The sequence below is a fragment of the Leucoraja erinacea genome, chromosome 24 (assembly GCF_028641065.1).
Source record: "Leucoraja erinacea ecotype New England chromosome 24, Leri_hhj_1, whole genome shotgun sequence".
Taxonomy (NCBI): domain Eukaryota; kingdom Metazoa; phylum Chordata; class Chondrichthyes; order Rajiformes; family Rajidae; genus Leucoraja; species Leucoraja erinaceus.
The window spans coordinates 19,410,175-19,432,299 of record NC_073400.1 but is presented as its reverse complement, the minus strand read 5'-3'; the positions used below and the strand labels follow the sequence as shown (position 1 = coordinate 19,432,299).

Sequence of the window (22,125 nt, the reverse complement as noted above, 5' to 3'; positions counted from 1 at the left end):
TCTTATAGGGGTGTATTATAGACCGCCTAACGGGGAACGAGAATTGGAAGAGCAAATATGTAAGGAGATAGCAGATATTAGTAGTAAGCACAAGGTAGTGATTGTGGGAGATTTCAACTTTCCACACATAGACTGGGAAACACATTCTGTAAATGGGCTGGATGGGGTTGGAGTTTGTAAAATGTGTGCAGGATAGTTTTTTGCAGCAATACATAGAGGTACCTACTAGAGGAGGGGCAGTGCTGGACCTCCTGTTAGGAAATGAGACGGGACAGGTGGCGGAGGTATGCGTTGGGGAGCACTTCGGGTCCAGTGATCACAATACCATTAGTTTCAATATAATTATGGAGAGGGTCAGAACTGGACCTAGGGTTGATATTTTTGATTGGAGAAAGGCTAACTTTGATGCGATGCGAGATGATTTAAAAGGAGTGAACTGGGACATTTTGTTTTATGGGAAAGATGTAGAAGAGAAATGGAGGACATTTAAAGGGGAAATTTTAAGAGTACAGAATCTTTATGTTCCTGTTCGGTTGAAAGGAAACAGTAAAAATTGGAAAGAGCCCTGGTTTTCAAGGGAAATTGGACATCTTGTTCGGAAAAAGAGGGAGATCTACAATAATTATAGGCAGCATGAAGTAAATGAGGTGCTTGAGGAGTATAAGGAATGTAAAAAGAATCTTAAGAAAGAAATTAGAAAAGCTAAAAGAAGATATGAGGTTGCTTTGGCAAGTAAGGTGAAAGTAAATCCAAAGGGTTTCTACAGCTATATTAATAGCAAAAGGATAACGAGGGATAAAATTGGCCCATTGGAGAGACAGAGTGGACAGCTATCTGCAGAGCCAAAAGAGATGGGGGAGATATTGAACAATTTTTTTTCTTCGGTATTCACCAAGGAGAAGGATATTGAATTATGTGAGGTAAGGGAAACTAGTAGAGTAGCTATGGATACTATGAGGTTCAAAGTAAAAGAAGTACTTTTGAAAAATATAAAAGTAGATAAGTCTCCAGGTCCTGACAGGATATTCCCTAGGACATTGAGGGAAGTTAGTGTAGAAATAGCCGGGGCTATGACAGAAATATTTCAAATGTCATTAGAAACGGGAATAGTCCCCGAGGATTGGCGTACTGCGCATGTTGTTCCATTGTTTAAAAAGGGTTCTAAGAGTAAACCTAGCAATTATAGACCTGTTAGTTTGACTTCAGTGGTGGGCAAATTAATGGAAAAGATACTTAGAGATAATATATATAAGCATCTAGATAAACAGGGTCCGATTAGGAACAGTCAACATGGATTTGTGCCTGGAAGGTCATGTTTGACTAATCTTCTTGAATTTTTTGAAGAGGTTACTAGGGAAATTGACGAGGGTAAAGCAATGGATGTTGTCTATATGGACTTTAGTAAGGCCTTTGACAAGGTTCCTCATGGAAGGTTGGTTAAGAAGGTTCAACTGTTGGGTATAAATGCAGGAATAGCAAGATGGATTCAACAGTGGCTGAATGGGAGAAGCCAGAGGGTAATGGTGGATGGCTGTTTATCGGGTTGGAGGCAGGTGACTAGTGGGGTGCCTCAGGGATCTGTGTTGGGTCCTTTGTTGTTTGTCATGTACATCAATGATCTGGATGAAGGTGTGGTAAATTGGATTAGTAAGTATGCAGATGATACCAAGATAGGGGGTGTTGTGGATAATGAAGAGGATTTCCAAAGTCTACAGAGTGATTTAGGCCATTTGGAAAAATGGGCTGAAAGATGGCAGATGGAGTTTAATGCTGATAAATGTGAGGTGCTACACCTTGGCAGGACAAATCAAAATAGGACGTACATGGTAAATGGTAGGGAATTGAAGAATACAGTTGAACAGAGGGATCTGGGTATAACCGTGCATAGTTCCTTGAAGTTGGAATCTCATATAGATAGGGTGGTAAAGAAAGCTTTTGGTATGCTAGCCTTTATAAATCAGAGCATTGAGTATATAAGAAGCTGGGATGTAATGTTAAAATTGTACAAGGCATTGGTGAGACCAAATCTAGAGTATGGTGTACAATTTTGGTCGCCCAATTATAGGAAGGATGTCAACAAAATAGAGAGAGTACAGAGGAGATTTACTAGAATGTTGCCTGGGTTTCAACAACTAAGTTACAGAGATAGGTTGAATAAGTTAGGTCTTTATTCTCTGGAGCGCAGAAGGTTAAGGGGGGACCTGATAGAGGTCTTTAAAATGATGAGAGGGATAGACAGAGTTTGATGTGGACAAGCTTTTCCCTTTGAGAATAGGGAAGATTCAAACAAGAGGACATGACTTCAGAATTAAGGGACAGAAGTTTAGGGGTAATATGAGGGGGAACTTCTTTACTCAGAGAGTGGTAGCGGTGTGGAATGAGCTTCCAGTGGAAGTGGTGGAGGCAGGTTCATTGGTATCATTTAAAAATAAATTGGATAGGCATATGGATGAGAAGGGAATGGAGGGTTATGGTATGAGTGCAGGCAGGTGGGAGTGAAGAAAAAAAAATTTGTTCGGCACGGACTTGTAGGGCCGAGTGGCCTGTTTCCGTGCTGTAATTGTTATATGGTTATATGTTATATGGTTAGATGTCAGTCAATAGTCTGCCCGTGTGATGGAGACAGAGACATTAAGAATGGGGAGAGAGGCCTGACACCCACAGCTTTCTAGACTTCTTCCCACCCTTCCTCCTGCAAAGACTCTATCCACTGCTCCCACATCCTCTGTCTATGCTGCATCTGTGCCCAAGATAGAACATAGAAATTAGGTGCAGGAGTAGGCCATTCGGCCCTTCGAGCCTTCACCGCCATTCAATATGATCATGGCTGATCATACCTGCCTTCTCTCCATACCCTCTGATCCCTTTAGCCACAAGGGCCACATCTAACTCCCTCTTAAATATAGCCAATGAACTGGCCTCAACTACCCTCTGTGGCAGAGAGTTCCAGAGATTCACCACTCTCTGTGTGAAAAAAGTTTTCTCATCTCGGTTTTAAAGGATTTTCCCCCTTATCCTTAAGCTGTGACCCCTTGTCCTGGACTTCCCCAACATCGGGAACAATCTTCCTGCATCTAGCCTGTCCAACCCCTTAAGAATTTTGTAAGTTTCTATAAGATCCCCTCTCAATCTCCTAAATTCTAGAGAGGATAAACCAAGTCTATCCAGTCTTTCTTCATAAGACAGTCTTGACATCCCAGGAATCAGTCTGGTGAACCTTCTCTGAACTCCCTCTATGGCAATAATGTCCTTCCTCAGATTCAGATGAGGTGTTCCATACCAGGACTTCTAAGATGTCCTCATTCTTTAGGGAAAGGGGGTTCATAGCTGAGGCCCTCACCCTTGTCTCCTTTATGTTCCACTCTTGCACCCCTCATTCAAGACTGAGGTGAGAAAAAACGTTTTCTCCCAGAGAGTTGTGAATTTATGGAATTCCCTGCCACAGAGGGCAGTGGAGGCCAAATCACTGGATGGATTTAAGAGAGAGTTAGATAGAGCTCCAGGGGCTAGTGGAGTCAAGGGATATGGGGAGAAGGCAGGCACGGGTTATTGGTAGGGGACGGTCAGCCATAATCACAATGAATGGCGGTGCTGGCTCGAAGGGCCGAATGGCCTCCTTCTGCACCTATTTTCTATGTTTCTATGTCTACGTTTCTAAAAGTGATTTCCGCCCCTGAGGGAAGCAAGAGTGGAACACAAAGGAGACAAGGGTGAGGGCCTCGTCTTTGAATGCCCTTACCCTAAAGAATGAGGACATCTTAGATGTCCTGGTGTAGAACACCTCATCTTGGGCACAGATGCGGCATAGACAGAGGAAGTGGGAGCAGCGGATAGAGTCTTTGCAGGAGGAAGGGTGGGAAGAAGTGTAGTCTAGAAAGCTGTGGGTGTCAGGAGGTTTATAGCAGGCATCAGGAGTTGCTGAGGGCAAGGACAAGTTCCGCCAGGCAAGAGTGTGTGTCCTCTTCTCCTTGCAAATGAAACAGAAACCAAATAAATAGTTACATCTCAATCCGGGTGTTGAGCAGCCAGGTTGTAATCTCTGCGCCAATATCCGCCAGGCCCGGAGCTCCTGTTGGTGGGTGGTAAAGCGGGCACCCAGAGATGACATGGTTGGCTGTCTGCTGTTGAGTGTGTGAGTTGAGGGGAACTGATTAGGTTTGTGTTCAAACAAGAACCAATGGCGCCCAACACCTCCTTATGGGGAATAGAGGTGTAAATGATGAAGATTAAGCAATGGTGGCCAAGGAATTAGAAGTTATTGAAGTGTTGAAGAGAGTGTGAGATGTCTCCGACGTAGATCAGAAGGAACTGTAAAAACGGCGGCTATACAGTCAAATTTGGCGGGGCAAGTGCAGGCAGAAACAATGGGACTGCCAGGGCGGTACTCTTTGTGGATATTGGGAAGGAGATAGAAATGGGAAATGATGAGGATGGAGGCCAGAGTTGGAGATCAGTAATGGTCTGGGAGATGGTGGTTTGGTGTTTGTCAGTGGGGTCTTGTTTTGTACCTCCCCTACTTCTTTTCCGCTCTCTCCCTTAGTCTGAAGAAAGGTTCCAGCTCAAAACACCACCTTCCTAATCCGCCAGAGATGCTGCCTGATCTCCTGAGTTACTCCAGCCCTTATTTTGTAAACCAGCAACTGCAGTTCCTTTCACCTCTCTGTCATAATTATAGCTGTCTTTACCACTTCCTTTAGCAGCTCGTTCCACGTCCACCACTGTGTGAAAATCTTGCATCTCAAGACCCCTTTAAATCTTTCCCTACTCACAAAACTATGCCCTCTAGATTTACACTAGGGGGAAAAAATGATCATTCACCTTATCTATGCTCCTCGTGATTGTATGAACCTCTATAAGGCAACTCCTCATCCTGTTATGATCTAGGGAGGAATTCCTAACCTATCCAGTCCCTTTTCTAACTTAAGCCCTCCAGTCCTTAACTTACATTTTCCTGCACCCTCTCTAGCTTAATCACATGCCTCCTCTTGCTGGGCAACCAAAACTGTACACACAACTCTATGAGTGGTCTCACCAACCCAATTCATTACCCTCGCTGATGGTGGCAAGTGTGCCAAACATAATTCTCACTGCTGCCTGACCCGCTGAGTTACTCCAGCATTTTGTGTCTACCTTCGATTTAAACCAGCATCTGCAGTTCTTTCCGATATACAATTTTCACTGCCCTGTCTACCTGTCTTGTCACTTTCAGCAAGCTATTAACTTGTACTGGGATCCTATGCAGGACCAGGGCAGGAGTGAGGAATGATTGTTGGTTTGAATTGCATGTATTTTGATATGGGAGGCCTGACAGGCAAGGCAGATGAACTCAGTGACATAAAGGGGAATAAAGGGGGGGTCATTTAAGACTGAGGTGAGAAAAAACTTTTTCACCCAGAGAGTTGTGAATTTATGGAATTCCCTGCCACAGAGGGCAGTGGAGGCCAAGTCACTGGATGGATTTAAGAGAGAGTTAGATAGAGCTCTAGGGGCTAGTGGAGTCAAGGGATATGGGGAGAAGGCAGGCATGGGTTATCGATTGGGGACGATCAGCCGTGATCACGATGAATGGCGGTGCTGGCTCGAAGGGCCAAACGGCCTCCTCCTGCACCTATTTTCTATGTTTCTATAACAAGGGACTAATTAGGTTGTCATAGTGGAGGATTTTAACTTTCCCAACATTGACTAAGACTGTCACCGTGTAAAAGGTTTAGTCAGGGCAGAATTTGTCAAATGTGTTCAGGAAAATTTCCTCAAGCAATATGTAGAGAGAGCCCTACACAGGAGAGGCCTCCTGCTGCACCCATTTTCTATGTTTCTATGTAGGACAATGCTTTATCTAGTCTTAGGAATTTGGGAGAAACAAATGAATGAAGTGTTTGTGAATGAGCCTTTTGGGACCAGAGAGCACTGTTTTATTAGGTTTTAGTTATGGATAGAGAAATGACGGTCCCACGAGTCAAAATCATAAATTGGGGTACAGCTAAATTTAGGTGCGGCACAGAGGTGCAGCAGTAGAGTTGCTGCCTTACAGCACTAGAGACTCCAGTTTCTCCCACATTCCAAAGATGTGCAGGTTTGTAGATTAATTGGCTTCTGTAAATTGCCCCTAGTCTGTAGGATAGAACTAGCATAGCGATTGGTGGTTGGTGTGGACTTGGTGGGCCAAAGGACCTGTTACCATGCTATATCTCTCTAAACTAAACGAAAATAACTAAAAAAAACTTAAAAGTATTAAACAGGAATCTCAAGTTGATTGGAACCCAGTTGTTTGAAGATTAAGGAACGCTTGGAAAATGAGATGTTTTTAAAATTGTGCTGACAATAGTCCAGGACATGCATGTCTCTAAAAGTGAAGGGCAAGGCAGGTGAGCACAAGGAAGCTTGGATGAGGAGGAAAATCGAGGCTCGGGTCGAGAGTAAGAAGGAAGCATGGGGCAGGAATAAGCAGCTGTATCAGGTGCATCCCTGGAGGAGTTTCGGTAACTGAAGAGCAAGCTAAAAAGGATATCAGAAGGGCAAAAAATGGGACAGGAGATAGCTCTGGCAGATGGCATCAAGGATAATCCCAAGAGATTTTATCTACATAAAGGGGAAAAGGGTAACCATGGAGAGGATAGAGGCCCTCAGGAATCAAAGCGGTCAACTCATGTGGAGCCACAGCAGATGATCAAGATCCTCAATGAGTATTTCTCCTCTATTTTCACTGTGGAGAAAGACCAGAGGACGGGAGATCTTGGGGCAGTCAATGGAAGTGTCTTTAGATCAGGCAGTGTTTCAGTTGAGGACGTGTTGAAGGTCCTAACGTGAATGAAGGTAGACATATCTCGCAGTCCAGAGGAGATTGCTCCTGGCTGAGATTTACGAGTCATCATTAAATAAAGGTGAGGTGCCAGGATACTGGGAGGCAAATGAAGGGCTGCAGGGAAAAGGCTGGGGATTACTGGCCAATGAGCCTAACATCAGTGGTTGGGAAGTTACTAGAGCGTATTCTGAGGAATAGGATAGACATGCATTGAGGTGGACAAGGCTGATGGACAATGCATAGTCAGCATGATTTTGTACGTGGGAAATAGCCTCACACAAATCTGATTGAGTTTTTGAAGATGTGACTAACAAGGTTGATGAGTGCGGAGTTGTAGACGTTGTATCTTTCGATTTCAGCAAGGCACTTGACAACGTTCCACCTGGTAAGCTGTTCTGGAAGATTAGCTGGATGATCACTGGATGAATTTAGAAGAGAGTTAGATAGAGCTCTAGGGGCTAGTGGAATCAAGGGATTATGGGGAGAAGGCAGGCACTTGTCATTGATTGTGGATAATCAGCCATGATCACAATGAATGGCGGTGCAGGTTCAAAGGGCCAAATGGCCTCCTCCTGCACCTATTTTCTATGTTTCCATTAGATCGCATGGGATCCAAGGAGAGCTAGTTAACTGGATAGAAAATTGGCTCATGGAAAGGAAGGAAGGTGGTTGATTATCAGACTAGAGGCCCTGTGACTAGTTAGGTGCTGGACCCATTGCTCTTTGTCATTTATACCAATGATTTGGATGAGAATATACAAGGCATGATTAGTAAGTTGTCAGACGACACTATAATGGGTGGTATTGTAGATAGCAAGGATGGTTGTCAAAAATTGCAGCAGGATCTTGATTGGTTGGGCAAATGGACTGAGGAATGGATAATGGAGTTTAATACAGAGAAGTGCAAGGCATTGCATTTTATGAAGTCTAACCAGGGAAAGACCTATATAGTGAAAGGCAGAGCTCTGGGGAGTGTTGTGGAGCAGGGATCTAAAAGTGTATGTACATAGTTCCTTGAAAATGGTGTCACAGGTTAATAGGGTGGTCAAGAAAGCTATTGGCACATTGGCCTTCATCAGAATATTGGGTATAGAAGTTAAGAGATTATGTCACAGTTGTACAATATATTGGTGAGGTCATATTTATAGTACTGTATTTAGCTGTGGTCACTGTTTTAGGAATAGCTCGAGGACCTGATATATAGGGAGAGGTTGAGCACGCTACCACTTTAGGGGGGCAGCGTTAGCTGTGAGGAGGATGCTAGGAGGCTGAAAGGTGACTTGGATAGGCTGGGTGAGTGGGCAAATGCATGGCAGATTCAGTATAATGTGGATAAATGTGAGGTTATCCACTTTGGTGGCAAAAACAGGAAAGTAGACTATTATCTGAATGGTGGCTGATTAGGAAAAGGGGAGATGCAACGAGACCTGGGTGTCATAGTACACCAGTCATTGAAAGTAGGCATGCAGGTGCAGCAGACAGTGAAGAAAGCGAATGGTATGTTAGCATTCATAGCAAAATGATTTGAGTATAGGAGCAGGGAGGTTCTACTGCAGTTGTACAGGGTCTTGGTGAGACCACACCTGGAGTATTGCATACAGTTTTGGTCTCCTAATCTGAGAAAATACATTCTTGCCATAGAGGGAGTACAGAGAAGGTTCACCAGACTGATTCCTGGGATGTCAGGACTTTCATATGAAGAAAGACTGGATAGACTCGGCTTGTACTCGCTAGAATTTAGGAGACTGAGGGGGGATCTTATAGAAACTTACAAAATTCTTAAGGGGTTGGACAGGCTAGATGCAGGACGATTATTCCCGATGTTGGGGAAGTCCAGAGCAAGGGGTCACAGTTTAAGGATAAGGGGGAAATCTTTTAGGACCGAGATGAGAAAAACATTTTTCACACAGAGTGGTGAATCTGTTGAATTCTCTGCCACAGAAGATAGTTGAGGCCAGTTCATTGGCTATATTTAAGAGGGTTAGATGTGGCCCTTGTGGCTAAAGGGATCAGGAGGTATGGAGAGAAGGCAGGGATGGGATACTGAGTTGGATGATCAGCCATGATCATATTGAATGGCGGTGCAGGATCGAAGGGTCGAATGGCCTACTCCTGCACCTAATTTCTATGTTTATTCCTTGAAGTGCAGGATGATGAGGGATGATCTTGTAAAGGTGTACAAAATAATGAGAGGAATAGTTAGTGAGAATACACTATCTTTTATCCAGAGTTGGGAAATCAAGAACCAGCAGACAAGTTTAAGGTGAGGGTTGAAAGGTTTAATAGGAACCCGAGGGGTAATTTTTCATTTCACACAAGGGGTGGCGAGTGTTTGGAACGAGCTGCCAGAGGAGATAGTTGAAGCAGGTACCATCACAACGTTTAAAAAAAACATTTGGACTGGTACATGGATAGGATAGGTGAAGAGGGATATGGGCCAAACACAGACTGGTGGGATTAGTGTAGATGGGGCATGTTGGTCAGTGTGAGTAATTTGGGACGAAGGGCCTGTTTCCATGCTATTTGACTATGATCCTACTCCGTATGTCTAATATATAACACTTTCCAAGACCATACCCTTTTATTGTGCAAGTATAACTTCCCAAAATGTATCAGTTCACACTTGGCGGAGTTAAATCCACCTGGCATAACTTGGCCTGCTTTCCCATTTATTGGAGATCCTCTTTTGATCTTAGATCATTTTCTTCACTGTGCACTACATCACTAAATTTCTGCAGATTTACTAATCATGCCGCCGATATTGTCATCCAACTCATAAATGCCAAAGAAAGTCCACACCACCCTATCCTTATTAATTCTCTTGGTTATGTCAAAAGTCTACAGACTATAGTGATACAGCGCGGAAACTGACCCATCTGCCTGTCAAGTCCGTGCTGTCCACGATCACCCCGTACACTCACACTACCCCACACACTAGGAACAATTTATAATTTTATCAAAGTCAATTATCAGTATCCACCCTCCCCTCTTCTGGTGTGTCACCCGTGACTAAAGATGATCTCTGTAAGGGCCTCTGCACTTACCCTCATCTCCACAATGTAGTAAGTTTAGGCCCTGGGAGACTTATGAACCTTTATGCAAGGAGACACTCAGCACCTCCTCCATTGCAATTTGGATGCATTTCAGGACATGGCAGTGGTTTTGCTGATTAACCTGGCTTCCATCTCCTTCTCCATGGTAAACAGACAAATAATATCCATTCAGCAACTCACCCTCCTTCTGTGGCACATTATTTATGATTCCACCAAATTTTGTGTCATCAGACCATTTTGCAGTCAGACCATGTACATTCTCATGTATCTCAAACAATGTGTCCCACTACTGTTCATTGAAGTAAATCACTACATAGACTTCAATTTGTGACCACATAATTTCCTGACCAACAATGATAACAGCACTCTAGAGTGTCTCTCAGTCCCTCACTCTCAGAGGTATATTGGTACCAACTGGTGTCTCTCAGACAGTCTCTCTCATGGGGATATCTGTACACTGACTGGGTTCAAGAACATTCTGGACCTTACCGTCTTGTCCGCTCCCCTCCAGATGTGTTACCAGATCACAGCCGAATACTCGTTCCTTTGCTTGTCCTTTCTTCTTCCCCTTCTGCCGTTTCATGTCTGGCCAGTTGTTTCTCTCGCTGTGGCAGGTTTCCTGTCTGCCCCTCCCTGTGACTGAGCGGTGTAGAGGCCAGCCTGTGGCCTACCTGTCCCAGCTGGGCCCCATAGCCGGGGACCGGCCTGTTGCCATTTCCAGATCCCCCCTCCCCCCCACTTGCTCTCCCTGGCTGCTCCTCACTCGCCCTGTCCTCGGGGCCACGGCTTTCTGGTCCGGTCTCTGGGCCGTTGCGTCTCGCGGTGGCTGTGGAGGGGGTGGGGAGGGGGAGGTGCGCAGACTGCCGAAGGGCTGGAGGAGAGAGCGAGGGCAGTGAGCAGAGCAGGGAGGAGGCCGAGGGCTGCTGCAGTTCCGCCTTGGCAGGAAGCGAGTGACGGAGGGAGGTGTAGAGCGAGAGGAAGGGTGGGACGGAGTGATAGAGGAAGAGCGAGGGGTGAAAAGGCAGAGGTGGAGGGTCAGCGTTCCTCCCCCCTCCCCGGTGTAGCCAGTGACCTCCCGGCACGATCCAGGTCAGACAGAGACAGGCTCTTGTGGCAAACAGACGCTTCACGTCGCCATCAGGAAGCAGGCCCGGCACTCGAATAACCACGTCCTGTTCCACCCAGCGCAGAGAGCACGTTAGCGAGATAGAGAGGGGGGGGGGGGGGGGGGGTGGTGAGAACGGCGGTGGTGGAGGGAGAGCAGAGTTAGAGGCAGGAGGGGGGGGGGGGTGGGGGGAGAGAGGCACATCTGGGAGAGTAAGTGACCGGAGGGGGGTGGGGGGGATGGAAGAAGTAACGGGGGAGATGGGGTGGTGTTGCCTGGGTCAGAGTGGGGGGGGGGGGGCATCTCCAGGGGCACAGTGGGGGGTCGTCGTGGGTCCAGGTGGGAGTGCTCAGATCCTGCCCTTGCCCTCTGTTCCTGCCCTATACTGTGTCAGGGAGGGGATGGGATAGGGAAGGGACGGGGTTGGGATGGGGATGGGAGCCTGGTGGAGACTGTCAGACCACGTATTTTACAAGTTCAACAACGGATTCCCCAAACACCCGCTCTCTCCGACTGCAGCCAAGTCAGAGTCGTTGCCTGTTTGATACGACAGCCTTGTGTTTTACTGAAAATGTCTGTACAAATATACAACAGTTTACAAAAAACGCGCCAACAAGCGGAAACTCGAGCACATGAGAACCCAATGCAGCCCCCACACACACCGTGACAAAGGGCACATATTTAGCCTGTTACATGGGACTGCAGGCCCTTCAACCCATCTATCCAGCCTGCTACACAGTACAGCAGGTCCTTCAGTCTGTTTATCCAGCCTGTTACACAGTACGGCATGCCCTGCAGTCTGTCTATCCAGCCTGTTACACAGGAGACCTTTCAGCCCTTCTGTCTGACCTGTCTTCACTTGCCATCAGGTTCAAGTACACTCCTCCCTCTCTGTATTAGTCCATCCCTTGGGATCGAGGATGACACTTCCACTCCAGGCCACTGGATCCTGGGTTGTGATAAGGTCAGTGTGGGACTCACAGACTCATTGACGCATGGGGCAGTTGTTTGACGGGATGGGTGAGTGTGGGGTTTTGATATGCTTTGCTCCTTCGACCATTCACACAGGATCTCCCGACTCACGCCCAGAGTTTCAATCCCATCCCGAACGCTCCCGCTCCACAGATCCAGGGCCAGGGATTGCCAGGAGTCAGCGGGACGTTGTGTTGCTTCACGGGGGAACAAATCCTTGAGTTGTACGGGACCAGTGGATGGGACCGGGTGTGAGTGGAGTCTCAATGCTGGGAACATCAGCCTGGGAGAGCAGTGACCCTGTTCACTAATCCTTGCAGTGGATTTCAGTAGTTTAATGGTGTATCTCCATCGCCTCGAGCTGCCCACTGTAGGTGGTGCACGACCCAGAAATGTACCGAGGGCAGGTGTCACGGATGCCCACTGTAGGTGGTTCAGGGTAAACAGAAAACCAGGGTCACCATGTCCCAATGAGGTTGTCCTGGTGGGGTCCCTGTAAACCTGTGTGTCCGGGACTCATGAGACTTGGTGGGCCCATGTACTGTACAGTCCCGCGAGGTCCATGTACCCTGGCGTATCCGTTTTCTGTAGTCCCGCAGGTTCCTGCAGTCCATCATCCCAGACAGACAGTGCCGTCGTACTTGGTGTGTCCGTGTTCTGTACAGGTCCCTGCACTTCCGTGTCCTTGTCCCATACAGACAATGCCGTGGGATCGGGAGGTGGCCATGCGGGTGCAGGTGCGGGTGGGGGTGGGGGTTCGGACACCACCCCCCTCACACACAGTGCTCTCTGCGGGCAATGTATACGGTGCTGCTGCCCGGCTTGGCGCGCAGCGTGCCGTTGTGGGGGTAGAAGTGGCCCATGGCCGCGTGGATTGACTTCTGGCGGTCAGCCACCTCTTCCTCATCCTCCGTCTGAGAGCCCTGCTCTGACGGGGAGGGTGTCAAGGGCCGGGTCGAGAGCGAACTCACCTGTCACGGAGAGGAGGGGGGGGGGGGGGGGGGGGGGGGGGGGGGGGGGGGGGAGAGGGGTGGGGGGGGGGGGGGGGGAGGAGAAAATAAAAGTACTTAGTTACAAATTTCCAGGAAATACCAAAAATATAAAGCAGAATTCCACACAGTGGTGCAATGGGTGGAGCCTCGGCCCTCCAGCCTCAGCAAACCAGCTTGGATCCCGACCTCTGCTGCTGTCGGTGTGGAGTTTGCTCGTTGACCCCGTGACTGCGTCAGTTTTCCCCGGTATCCTCCCATGTCCCCAAGACGTGGGTGAATTGTCTGCGGTGAATTGCGTGGGTGAGTTGGAGAATATGCGGGGAGCGGTGGGAGATTCAGAAAAAATAAAATGGGGTGAAGTGAAAGCCCAAGTACAAATGGTCAGCATAGACGAGGTGAGCTGAATGGTCTGTTTTTGTGCTGTATCCCCCAACCAGTATCCTTCTGCAGTTGTACAGAGCCCTAATGAGACCACACCTGGAGTATTGTATGCAGTTTTGGTCCCCTAATTTGAGGAAGGACATTCTTGCTATTGAGGGAGTACAGCGTAGGTTTACAGGGTTAATTCCCGGGACGGCGACACTGTCATATGCTGAGAGAATGGAGCAGTTGGGCTTGTACACTCTGGAGTTTAGAAGGATGAGAGGGTATCTCATTGAAACATATAAGATTGTTAAGGGCTTGGACACACTAGAGGTAGGAAACATGTTCCCGATGTTGGGGGAGTCCAGAACCAGGGGCCACAGTTTAAGGATCAGGAGTAAGCCATTGAGAACGGAGATGAGGAAACACTTTTTTCTCACAGAGAGTGGTGTGTCTGTGGAATTCTCTCCCTCAGAGGGCGGTGGAGGCAGGTTCTCTGGATGCTTTGAAGAGAGAGCTAGATAGGGCTCTTAAAAATAGCGGAGTCGGGGGATATGGGGAAAAGGCAGCAATGGGGTACTGATTGGGGATGATCAGCCATGATCACATTGAATGGCCGTGCTGGCTCGAAGGGCCAAATGGTCCATGCATGCACCTATTGTCTATTGACGGGATGGTGCGGAGGGAGCTTAACTGTGGTCACCGCTCACCTGCTCCAGTGCTGCCGTGAGCGCTGGGCTGTTTTCTGGCACCTCCCCCGGTGAGCCCGACCGCTCGCTGTGGTCCAACATCCATTCCCTCAGGCTGTGCCGCTGGTTGTTGGGCAAGCTGTTCCTGTAGGCCCCGAACGGGTAGGCGTGCGAGGACCTGTGCTCACTGGTCGTGGAGCGCAGGCTGTAGCGATGGGTGCCCAGGGGCAGGGGCTGGAACTGGCCCTCCCCTGCCACCGCCAACAGGTCCCTGGAGCTGCTCCTCTGCTGTGGCACCATCTCCTCCATCATGGGCTCCAGCTCCAGCTGCTACCACCAAGAACCAGACAGGCGTTTAATCCGAGGCCCAGGCTTTGATCAGCCTTCCCCCTCAGCTCCCCTCACCCAACTACCGACGTCACGAGACCACAGTGGGGGGGGGGGGGGGGGGGGGGGGGGGTTTCCGGGGTCCCGTCCCCAACCAAGACTGATCTCCGTTTTATCATACTTCTGACCTGACCCAGGAGTGGTCTCGACCTCAATAAGCACAAGGTTCCAGTTTTAACCCTCACAGGTCGACTGTCCCTCATTACCAGCTGTTCACCACCCACAGGGGGTAGTGCTCAGCCACTACCCTTCCCCCAGGATACATGGGCCCAAATCTAAGGTGGCGGGAGCAGAATGGAAGAGGGTGTAAGGTGAGTGAGGCAGCAAGGGACAGGATGTTGATTTAGGGAGAGCAAGGCTCTGATCCAGTCGCCACTGATCCCAAACACAGCGTCACAGAGAGACGGGATAGTGTTGGTGTGGAGTGAGACCTAGGAGTCCCTGAACACCACTCACTGGATGTTCCCCTGCAGGAAGAGCAACAGTCGGGAGGGGGACGGTCTGTGGGAGGGGTTGATACCAGGAGTTGAGACGTCTCACTCCAATTATCCGGGGCCCGGGGGAGATCACACCTGGAATATTGTGGACAGGTCTGGGCTCCCCACCTGAGGGATGGAGTCACCGGATCGATTCCCGTTTGTCCCAGGAGGTGAGAAGAAGCAGAATGGGACCGTCCTCTCTGGAGTTAAGAAGAACGAGAGAAGATCTCACTGAAACCTCCAAACTCCTTCCAGGGCTCGACAGGGTGGGTGTGGGGAGGAATTTTCCCCCGGCTGGGGTGTCTGGAACCGGGGGGGGGGGGGGGGGTCCCGTCTCAGAGTGAGGGGTCTGCCATTCAGGCCAGAGACGGGGAGAAAAGTCTCCCTCGTGGGGGATCTTTGGAATTCTCTCCCCCAGAGTCTATGTGGAGATTCCACACAGATCGCTGGGGTTTGGGATGTTGGGGGAATCAAGGGTTAGTGCGGGAGAGTGGGGCAGAGGTAACAGGTTAGTTGCGTTCTCACTGAATGGAGCATCAGTAACGAGGGGCTGAATGAACTCTTCTTCTGTTCTGACACGTGTGCTGGCTTTGCAACCTCTCGGGAAAGGCAAGCTGATCCTCGCAGACCCTTTCCTCCACCATTGCCTCTCCCTGCCCACCCATCCCCCACACCTCCCCACCCATCCGACCCCCCATTCCCCCCCCCCCCCCCACCCTGGTATCGAGACCCACCCCACCACTCACGTCGATGTCCCGACTGCCACCTGCCTCCTGCAGGCGGACGTCGACAGAGGCAGACATGGAGTTACAACGGCGGATGGAGGGCTGCCGGGACATGGTGGAGATCTCCTCCCTGCAGAGACAGCAGCGTCAGTGGAAGGAGCCAGTGCCTCGTGCATCATCATCATCCCCCCCACTCCACTCCACCCCACCCTCCTTCACCCCCACCCTTCCCTCTGTCCAGCCCCTCCCCCCCATCCGTCCCTCTGTACCACCCCACTCCTCCAGCATCTTCCCCTCCATCTACCCCCTCTCCCCCCCATCTCCATCTCATCTTCCTCCCCCATTCCTCCTTCCCCCTCCCTCCGCCCCACCCCTTCTATCTTCCCAAACCAAGCAGGACCAGCACAGTAGATGGTAGTGCCCTGGGTAGCATTGGAGAATGATGTACACATAGTTTCATGAAAGTGGCGACACAGGTAGACAAGGCGCTCAGTCCACATTTGGCGTGTCCGCCTTCATCAGTCATGGGAGTACATGGGTTGGAATATCATGCTACAGCTGTACAAGACATGGCAAGACTACATTTGGCATGTTGGACCACAGTTCTGGTCGCCCAGCTACAGGAAGGATGTCATTAAACTAGAAAGGGTGCACCAGGATATTACCAGGAATTGAGGGTTAGAGTAATAAGGAAAGCCTAGACAGTCCTGTGGGTCATTTTTTTCCCACATCGAAGGTGATACATTTATAGAATGAGCTACCAGGGGAAGCAGTTCAGGCAGGTGCGACTGCAATGTTTTAAGATATTTGGACAGGTTCATGAATAAGAAAGGTTTATCGAGCAAATGCAGATGAGATTAGCTCAGGTAGACATCTCAGTCGGCATGGACTGCTACCATGCTGTATGACTGCAAGTTTTTCCTTGCTCCTTTCACCCCACCCCAAACTGTTCACCTATCGTCACGTCGTGTGCAGGAAGGAACTGCAAATGCTGGTTTCTTTCTACCCAGCGATGCTGCCTGTCCCACTGAGTTACTCCAGCATTTTGTGTTTAACATGTCCTGTGCCCCATGTTCTGTGCCTCCCATGACCACTCCTGTACTCATGTGTTCCCACGTGTGTGCCATGTCCAAAGTGTTCCCACATGTCTCCTTGTGTGTCCCATGTGTTTCTACGTATCTGCCAATTCTCATATCCTTGTGTTCCCTACTTTCCCCAAGACATTTGCCGTGTTCATGGGTCCTATCGCCTGCTTACAGTTTGAAGACCATTTGCTCCGTCTTCTTGCGGTGCGAGCGGTTCACGGCGATCATGGCGCCAATGAAGATGAGCACAATGACCAGGCCCACCACTCCGATGGCCACGAAGGCAAGAGTCAGCAGGCTCATCCCTGCCTCGTTACGTTCTGTGGAGAGGGAACGGACAAGGTCAGCACAGGAATACACCCACCTCACATCCTGCACGATTCCGTCACACGCTCCCAGGCATGGGACAGACACAGAGTGAAGCTCCCTCTGTACTGTCCCATCACACACTCCCAGGAGCGGTGCCCATGGGGACTTTGGAGGCCTCCGTGAATGCTGGTCGCCGTTGGAGGTCGAGTGTTTTGTTAATAAAGTTGACGTTATATTAATTTGATGATTGTTTGTTTGTAAACTGTCAACATAGGCAGTCTTTGATTGTGTTAATACTCTATGTTCATTTTTATTTTTTGAATAAAAGTAGTTTCATAATAAAAAAAATAAAAAAATAAAAAAAAAAGAACAGGGACATCATAACACAGCTGGAGCCAGGGGCGGAAACCCCGGGGAGGCCAGAGAGGACACGTCACCCCCATGTTTTGAGAAGGGGGGGGACATCCCCCCACAAAGTTTTTGGGCAGTCCCGAGTGCCCCCCCCAATGGGTGGCCAGGAGTCAGACGGGCGCGGTGCCCCCAGGCCCACAGCCAGCTCAGAGAAACAGCGCTAAACACAGCTCAACTCTGCCTGTCCCGCCAGGTGAGCCTACAGTCCTTCCTGAACTTGCAGGGAAATATGGCCAGCGCGGAGAAGCAGCGCTGGTATCTCGTCAGTCCAGAAGGGGCTGTAGTTAACCCGGTGAGACAGGCAGTTGAGCTGTATTTAGCACTGGATTAAGCCTCCGAAGCTTCACGCGTGTGAGTGTGTGCATGCGCACGGCCACCAAAAAATTGTGTGTCTCCGTCCCCTCCATGTTTTGATAGCGAATTCCGCTCTTGGCTGGAGCATCCATACAAAGAGGACGTTGTGATGGGCCCAATTTAGCAGATGGTCACACCGCTACCAATGGCTGCACAAACAGAGAAGCGATGGGGAGCAGCCTGTCAGGGAGTGTAGGGATCCCCCATGACCATCCCTCACACACAGACATAGCATGGTTGGCACTGACAGGGGGAGGGGGGCCTCAGGGGACAGCAGCAACAGACAAGATCTGTTGGCCCTGCTGTGCAGGAGTGGACGAGGAGAGCTACCCAAGCGGACTGAGGTGCTGTTCCTCCAGCTTGCATGTGGCCTCACTCTGGCAATGGAAGAGGTCCAGAACAGAAAGGTTGTTACAGGAAATGGAAGGGGAGTTACAAAAGTTTACAACCAGGAGATCCCGCAGTCTAGGCGGACCAAGCGCTAGTGTTCAGCGCTCGTTTGGTCTACTGTCCATGGGAGCATTTTGAGAACAATGATCACAATTAAAGATATTTACAGCTGAAGATGATCCAGACTCTGAAGGTCCCAACTGGAAGGCCGATTGCAACAACAGAAGGCAAGGCCTGGAGACCGTCAACTAGGAGCAACACTTTGTGGGAAAACGTCCAATAAGTGGGAACAAGGAACCACAAATGCTGGGTTACAAAGAAAAGTAACTTAGCGGGTCTGGCAGCATCATCCCTGGAGAATATGCGTGGGTGAGATTTCGGGTCAGGATCCTTCTTCAGATTGTAGGGGTGAGCGGGAGAAAGCCAGAGAGGAGGGCCAGGACAAAGCATGGGATGTAATAGGTGAACATGAGGGAGTGGGGTTTGATAGGCAGATGGTTGAACAAAAAACAGGCAAAAGGATTGAAGAGTTGTAAATTATGAAGCCAGAGGAAGGAAGGAAGGTGCATGGCGAGGGTGAGAAGAGAAATTGATCCATCTAGGTCGGCACAGGACAGGGGCAAGGGGGGTGGGGGGGGAGAAAGTGAGGAGGCATTGTTACAGGGTACCTAAAATTGGAGGATTCAATCTTCATACCGTTGGGATGTAAGCTACCCAAGCGGAATACAAGTTGCTGTTCCTCCACTTTGCTTGTGATCTCACTCTGGCAACGGAGTCGGCCCAGGACAGAATAGTCATTATGGGAATGGGAATTGCAGTTAATGTAGTGAGCAACAGGGAGATCTAGGAGCCTAGGCAGACCGAGCTCAACTTCAATCCTTTTGTATCAATAACCCCCCTTGCTCGTGTTCCCCTATTACCTGCCATACATAGTCCCCCCTCCCTCCCTCATAATCAGTCGGAAGGGTCCCGACTCAAAACGTCACCTATCCATGTTCTCCAGGGATGCTGCCAGACACACTGAGTTATTCCAGCACTTCCTTTTTTTCCCCCAACAAGTGGTAGCCTTTTGGAGGGAGAGAGGGAGAGTTCAGAGCCATGTTCCTGTGAGGGTGAGGGGGAAGGATAGCAAGATCAGGCAACACTGGACACAGGGAACAAATGACAGGTAGAGATGATTGACAACAGAAGCATTCCGAAGTGATTAGAGAGTCCAGCAGAGTGTTTACAAAAAAAATTACAGGGTGAAAAGGGACCAGTAAATGTCACCAAATTAGGGAGAATCCCAAGGCATTCTACAAACATTTTAGGATTGTGGGGGTGAGCAAGAGCATTCCAAGGGGATACCAGGGAACTTCAGGGACCAAGGGGCAATTGATGCAGGGAGCCTGGGTATGTGCAAGGTCTTCAATGAATACTTCTCAGGGGGGGGCATAGCTTTGTGAGGTGAGATTTAGAGGGAATCTGAGGGGTAATTTTCCCCCAGAGGGTGGTTGGAGTGTGGACTCACTGCCTAAAGGGACGGTGGAAGCAGAGACTACCAACATTTCAGAAGTGTCTCGATGAATACTTAGGTTGACCAAAAATGCAGGAGAAACTCAGTTGGTGAGGCAGCATCTATGGAGAGAAGGAATAGGCGACGTTCTTCTACTTAAATCACCAAGGCAGAGGTTACAGACCAAGTTCTGGTAACTGGGATCAGTGTTGGCCAGGACATGATGGGCCGAAGGGCCTACACCTGTGGTGTGTGTGTGTGATGATGATGACTGTGATGCTGAGGAGGGTGGGATTGATCCAGCAGGCAATGTGTGGAGGGAAGCTCACAACAAACGTCACCAACCTGAAATAGTTATTTTCATCTGTGCACTCCGGCTGCCAATTTCATTGGAAACTTCACAGACATAGGTTCCAGAATCTTCCACGGTGAGCCGTTTGGTGAATAACAGCCTGCTGCCATCCTGGGTGAGGTTGCTGGGGAGGGGGCCTTCCATTCTGTCCACCAATTACAGGCGAATGTGAAACGCAAACCAGTACAACCACTCCCTACGCGCTAATCAGAATGGGTCCCACCCTTACCATTCAATGCCATTGCCAACAGATTCCCCCTCCCACTCACCCACTCCCCACAAGCCCCATCCCCTCCCCTCAGACTCATCCATTCACTAGCCCTCAGATCCCACCCCTTCCACTTCCCAGACCCACCCGTTCATTCACTCCCACTGCCCACACTTGATTCTTTGACCCCAGAAGTTACATCATTCCATACCTCTTCCACACAAAATCCGTAGCTGGAGGATTCCCATTTTCCTCGCATTGCAACGCCGCTCCTTCCATATCCGCCTGCCAATTCTCAAAGGATCTTTTTATCACCACCTCAGGAACATCTAAAAGATGAAGGATGAAGAATTTGCAAAACATTATCTGTATTGCCCCGTCACACACTCCCAGGGCACGGGTGGCCAAGATGGTCCAGCGTATAGCCAGCGGGCAGTCATGAATCGACCGCCTGCCCCACTCCCAGCCTTATGTCCGTGCCCGCGTGTCCCTTGAGAAAGTACACATTATGCCTACAAAGTCTTCCTTGAACGCTGGTGTGCATGCGGGGGTCAAGTATGTAGAGGATAAGGACAACAATGGAGTCATTTGATGAATCATTGAGTTTGCAAAATGCTAATTGGCAGTATTGATCTATCCAGGACTTTCTTACTGTGTTTATGTAAACTCATTAACTGCTTGGAATGCGCTGATTTACAGCGGCAACATCAGCAAGATTGATTATACATTACTGATAACCATTGTGGAGCCGTAGCTGCAATTCAGCCCATGCTCTCGATTTTTGGTCACCCAGTATGGAGGAGGAAGGGACAGTCGCTGGTGTGGGTTTTTCCCTGTCGGTTTGCTCCTGGGCCTGGCCAAGCGAGGGTTCTGGCCGAGTCGACTGCCTTCCCCTCTTCCGGGCCTAAGTCCATGCCCATGTGTCCCTGGAGAGGGAACACGCAGCATCCACCGGGTCTCTGGAGGCCTTCCGTGAACACTGGTTGCTGCATGGGGCCATGTTCATCATTGACAAGAAAGAAAACATTGTCATTTGATGATTGATAGATTGACGTTTGCAAACTGTTAGGCAGTTTTGATCTTTCTAATACTCTGTAACTGTGGTTATTGAATGGAATCTCCTTGTTCAAGAGAAAAAGGCACGGAGTTCCCTCCACACTGTCCTGTCACACACTCCGAGGGCAGATGCAGAGTGGAGCTCTCCTCATCTTGCTCCCTTCACATGAGTGCCACTCACTCCGGCTGCATAGGGTACTTACGGTAGATGTTGAGTTTGTAGGGGACGTGCAGGGGCTGGGCCAGGCTGGAGTGGTTGACGATGCACACAGCGTCCTTCCCCTTCATGTCCCGCTCGGGATGCACGTAGAGGCTAACGGTGACCGTCACTGTGCCGTTGGCATTGGCCGTGTCTGTCACTTCCTGCTCCCCCTCCACGGCCGTGTCCCACCGCACCTCGGGCATCGGGGTGCTCCCCATCACCATGCACATGGCCACCAGAGCACGGCGGTCTCCCTCCAGCAGGGTTCGTGGGCCCGGCACCAGCCATACCTGAGGGGGCACTGAGGAGGGGAGGGGGGAAAACAGGGGAGGAGAGAGAGAGGGGTATAATATATTATATGGTTCCCTCAGATCTCCTGCAGTATTCCCTCACCACTGCCACCCCCTCGCCCTCAGCCCACCTCAAACCGCCCCCCTCCCCGACGCTCGCTCACCACCACATTCCCCACCACCCCCTCCTCCAGGGCGCTCCTTCACCGCCCCTCCTCCACTCCCAGCGCTGCTCCTTCACTGCCCCCTATCTCCTGCACTCCCGCACCCCTCCTCCCCCTGGCATTCCTACACTCCCTACCCAGGAGTCCTTCACTACCCACTCCCAGGAATGGTTTGGAAGAGGGAATTAGGAGCAACACTAGCAAGTTTGCAGATGACACAAAGCTGGGTGGCAGTGTGAACT

The 22,125-nt window shown here is 49.7% G+C and overlaps 3 protein-coding genes across 3 annotated transcripts in view; 1 reads left to right on the top strand and 2 right to left on the bottom strand.

The window, feature by feature from the left end:
* LOC129708541 (rho GTPase-activating protein 30-like) overlaps positions 1-10,948 on the bottom strand; it is a 28,338-nt gene extending 17,390 nt beyond the window's left edge. Inside the window, exon 1 of the mRNA XM_055654342.1 lies at positions 10,345-10,948. Within this exon, the coding sequence (XP_055510317.1) occupies positions 10,345-10,438 (94 nt within the window). The 5' untranslated portion in view covers positions 10,439-10,948. The remainder of the gene's footprint in view (positions 1-10,344) is intronic.
* A 550-nt stretch (positions 10,949-11,498) lies between these two features.
* nectin4a (nectin cell adhesion molecule 4a) overlaps positions 11,499-22,125 on the bottom strand; it is a 32,438-nt gene continuing 21,811 nt past the window's right edge. The window contains 7 exon segments of the mRNA XM_055654667.1: positions 11,499-12,903; positions 13,998-14,306; positions 15,589-15,697; positions 16,825-16,972; positions 19,957-20,108; positions 20,383-20,500; positions 21,431-21,730. Of these exon segments, the coding sequence (XP_055510642.1) occupies positions 12,706-12,903; positions 13,998-14,306; positions 15,589-15,697; positions 16,825-16,972; positions 19,957-20,108; positions 20,383-20,500; positions 21,431-21,730 (1,334 nt within the window). The 3' untranslated portion in view covers positions 11,499-12,705.
* Positions 16,102-22,125, top strand: part of pfdn2 (prefoldin subunit 2) — a 48,389-nt gene continuing 42,365 nt past the window's right edge. The window contains exon 1 of the mRNA XM_055654672.1: positions 16,102-16,106. The gene's annotated coding sequence lies outside the window, so the exon portion shown is untranslated. The remainder of the gene's footprint in view (positions 16,107-22,125) is intronic.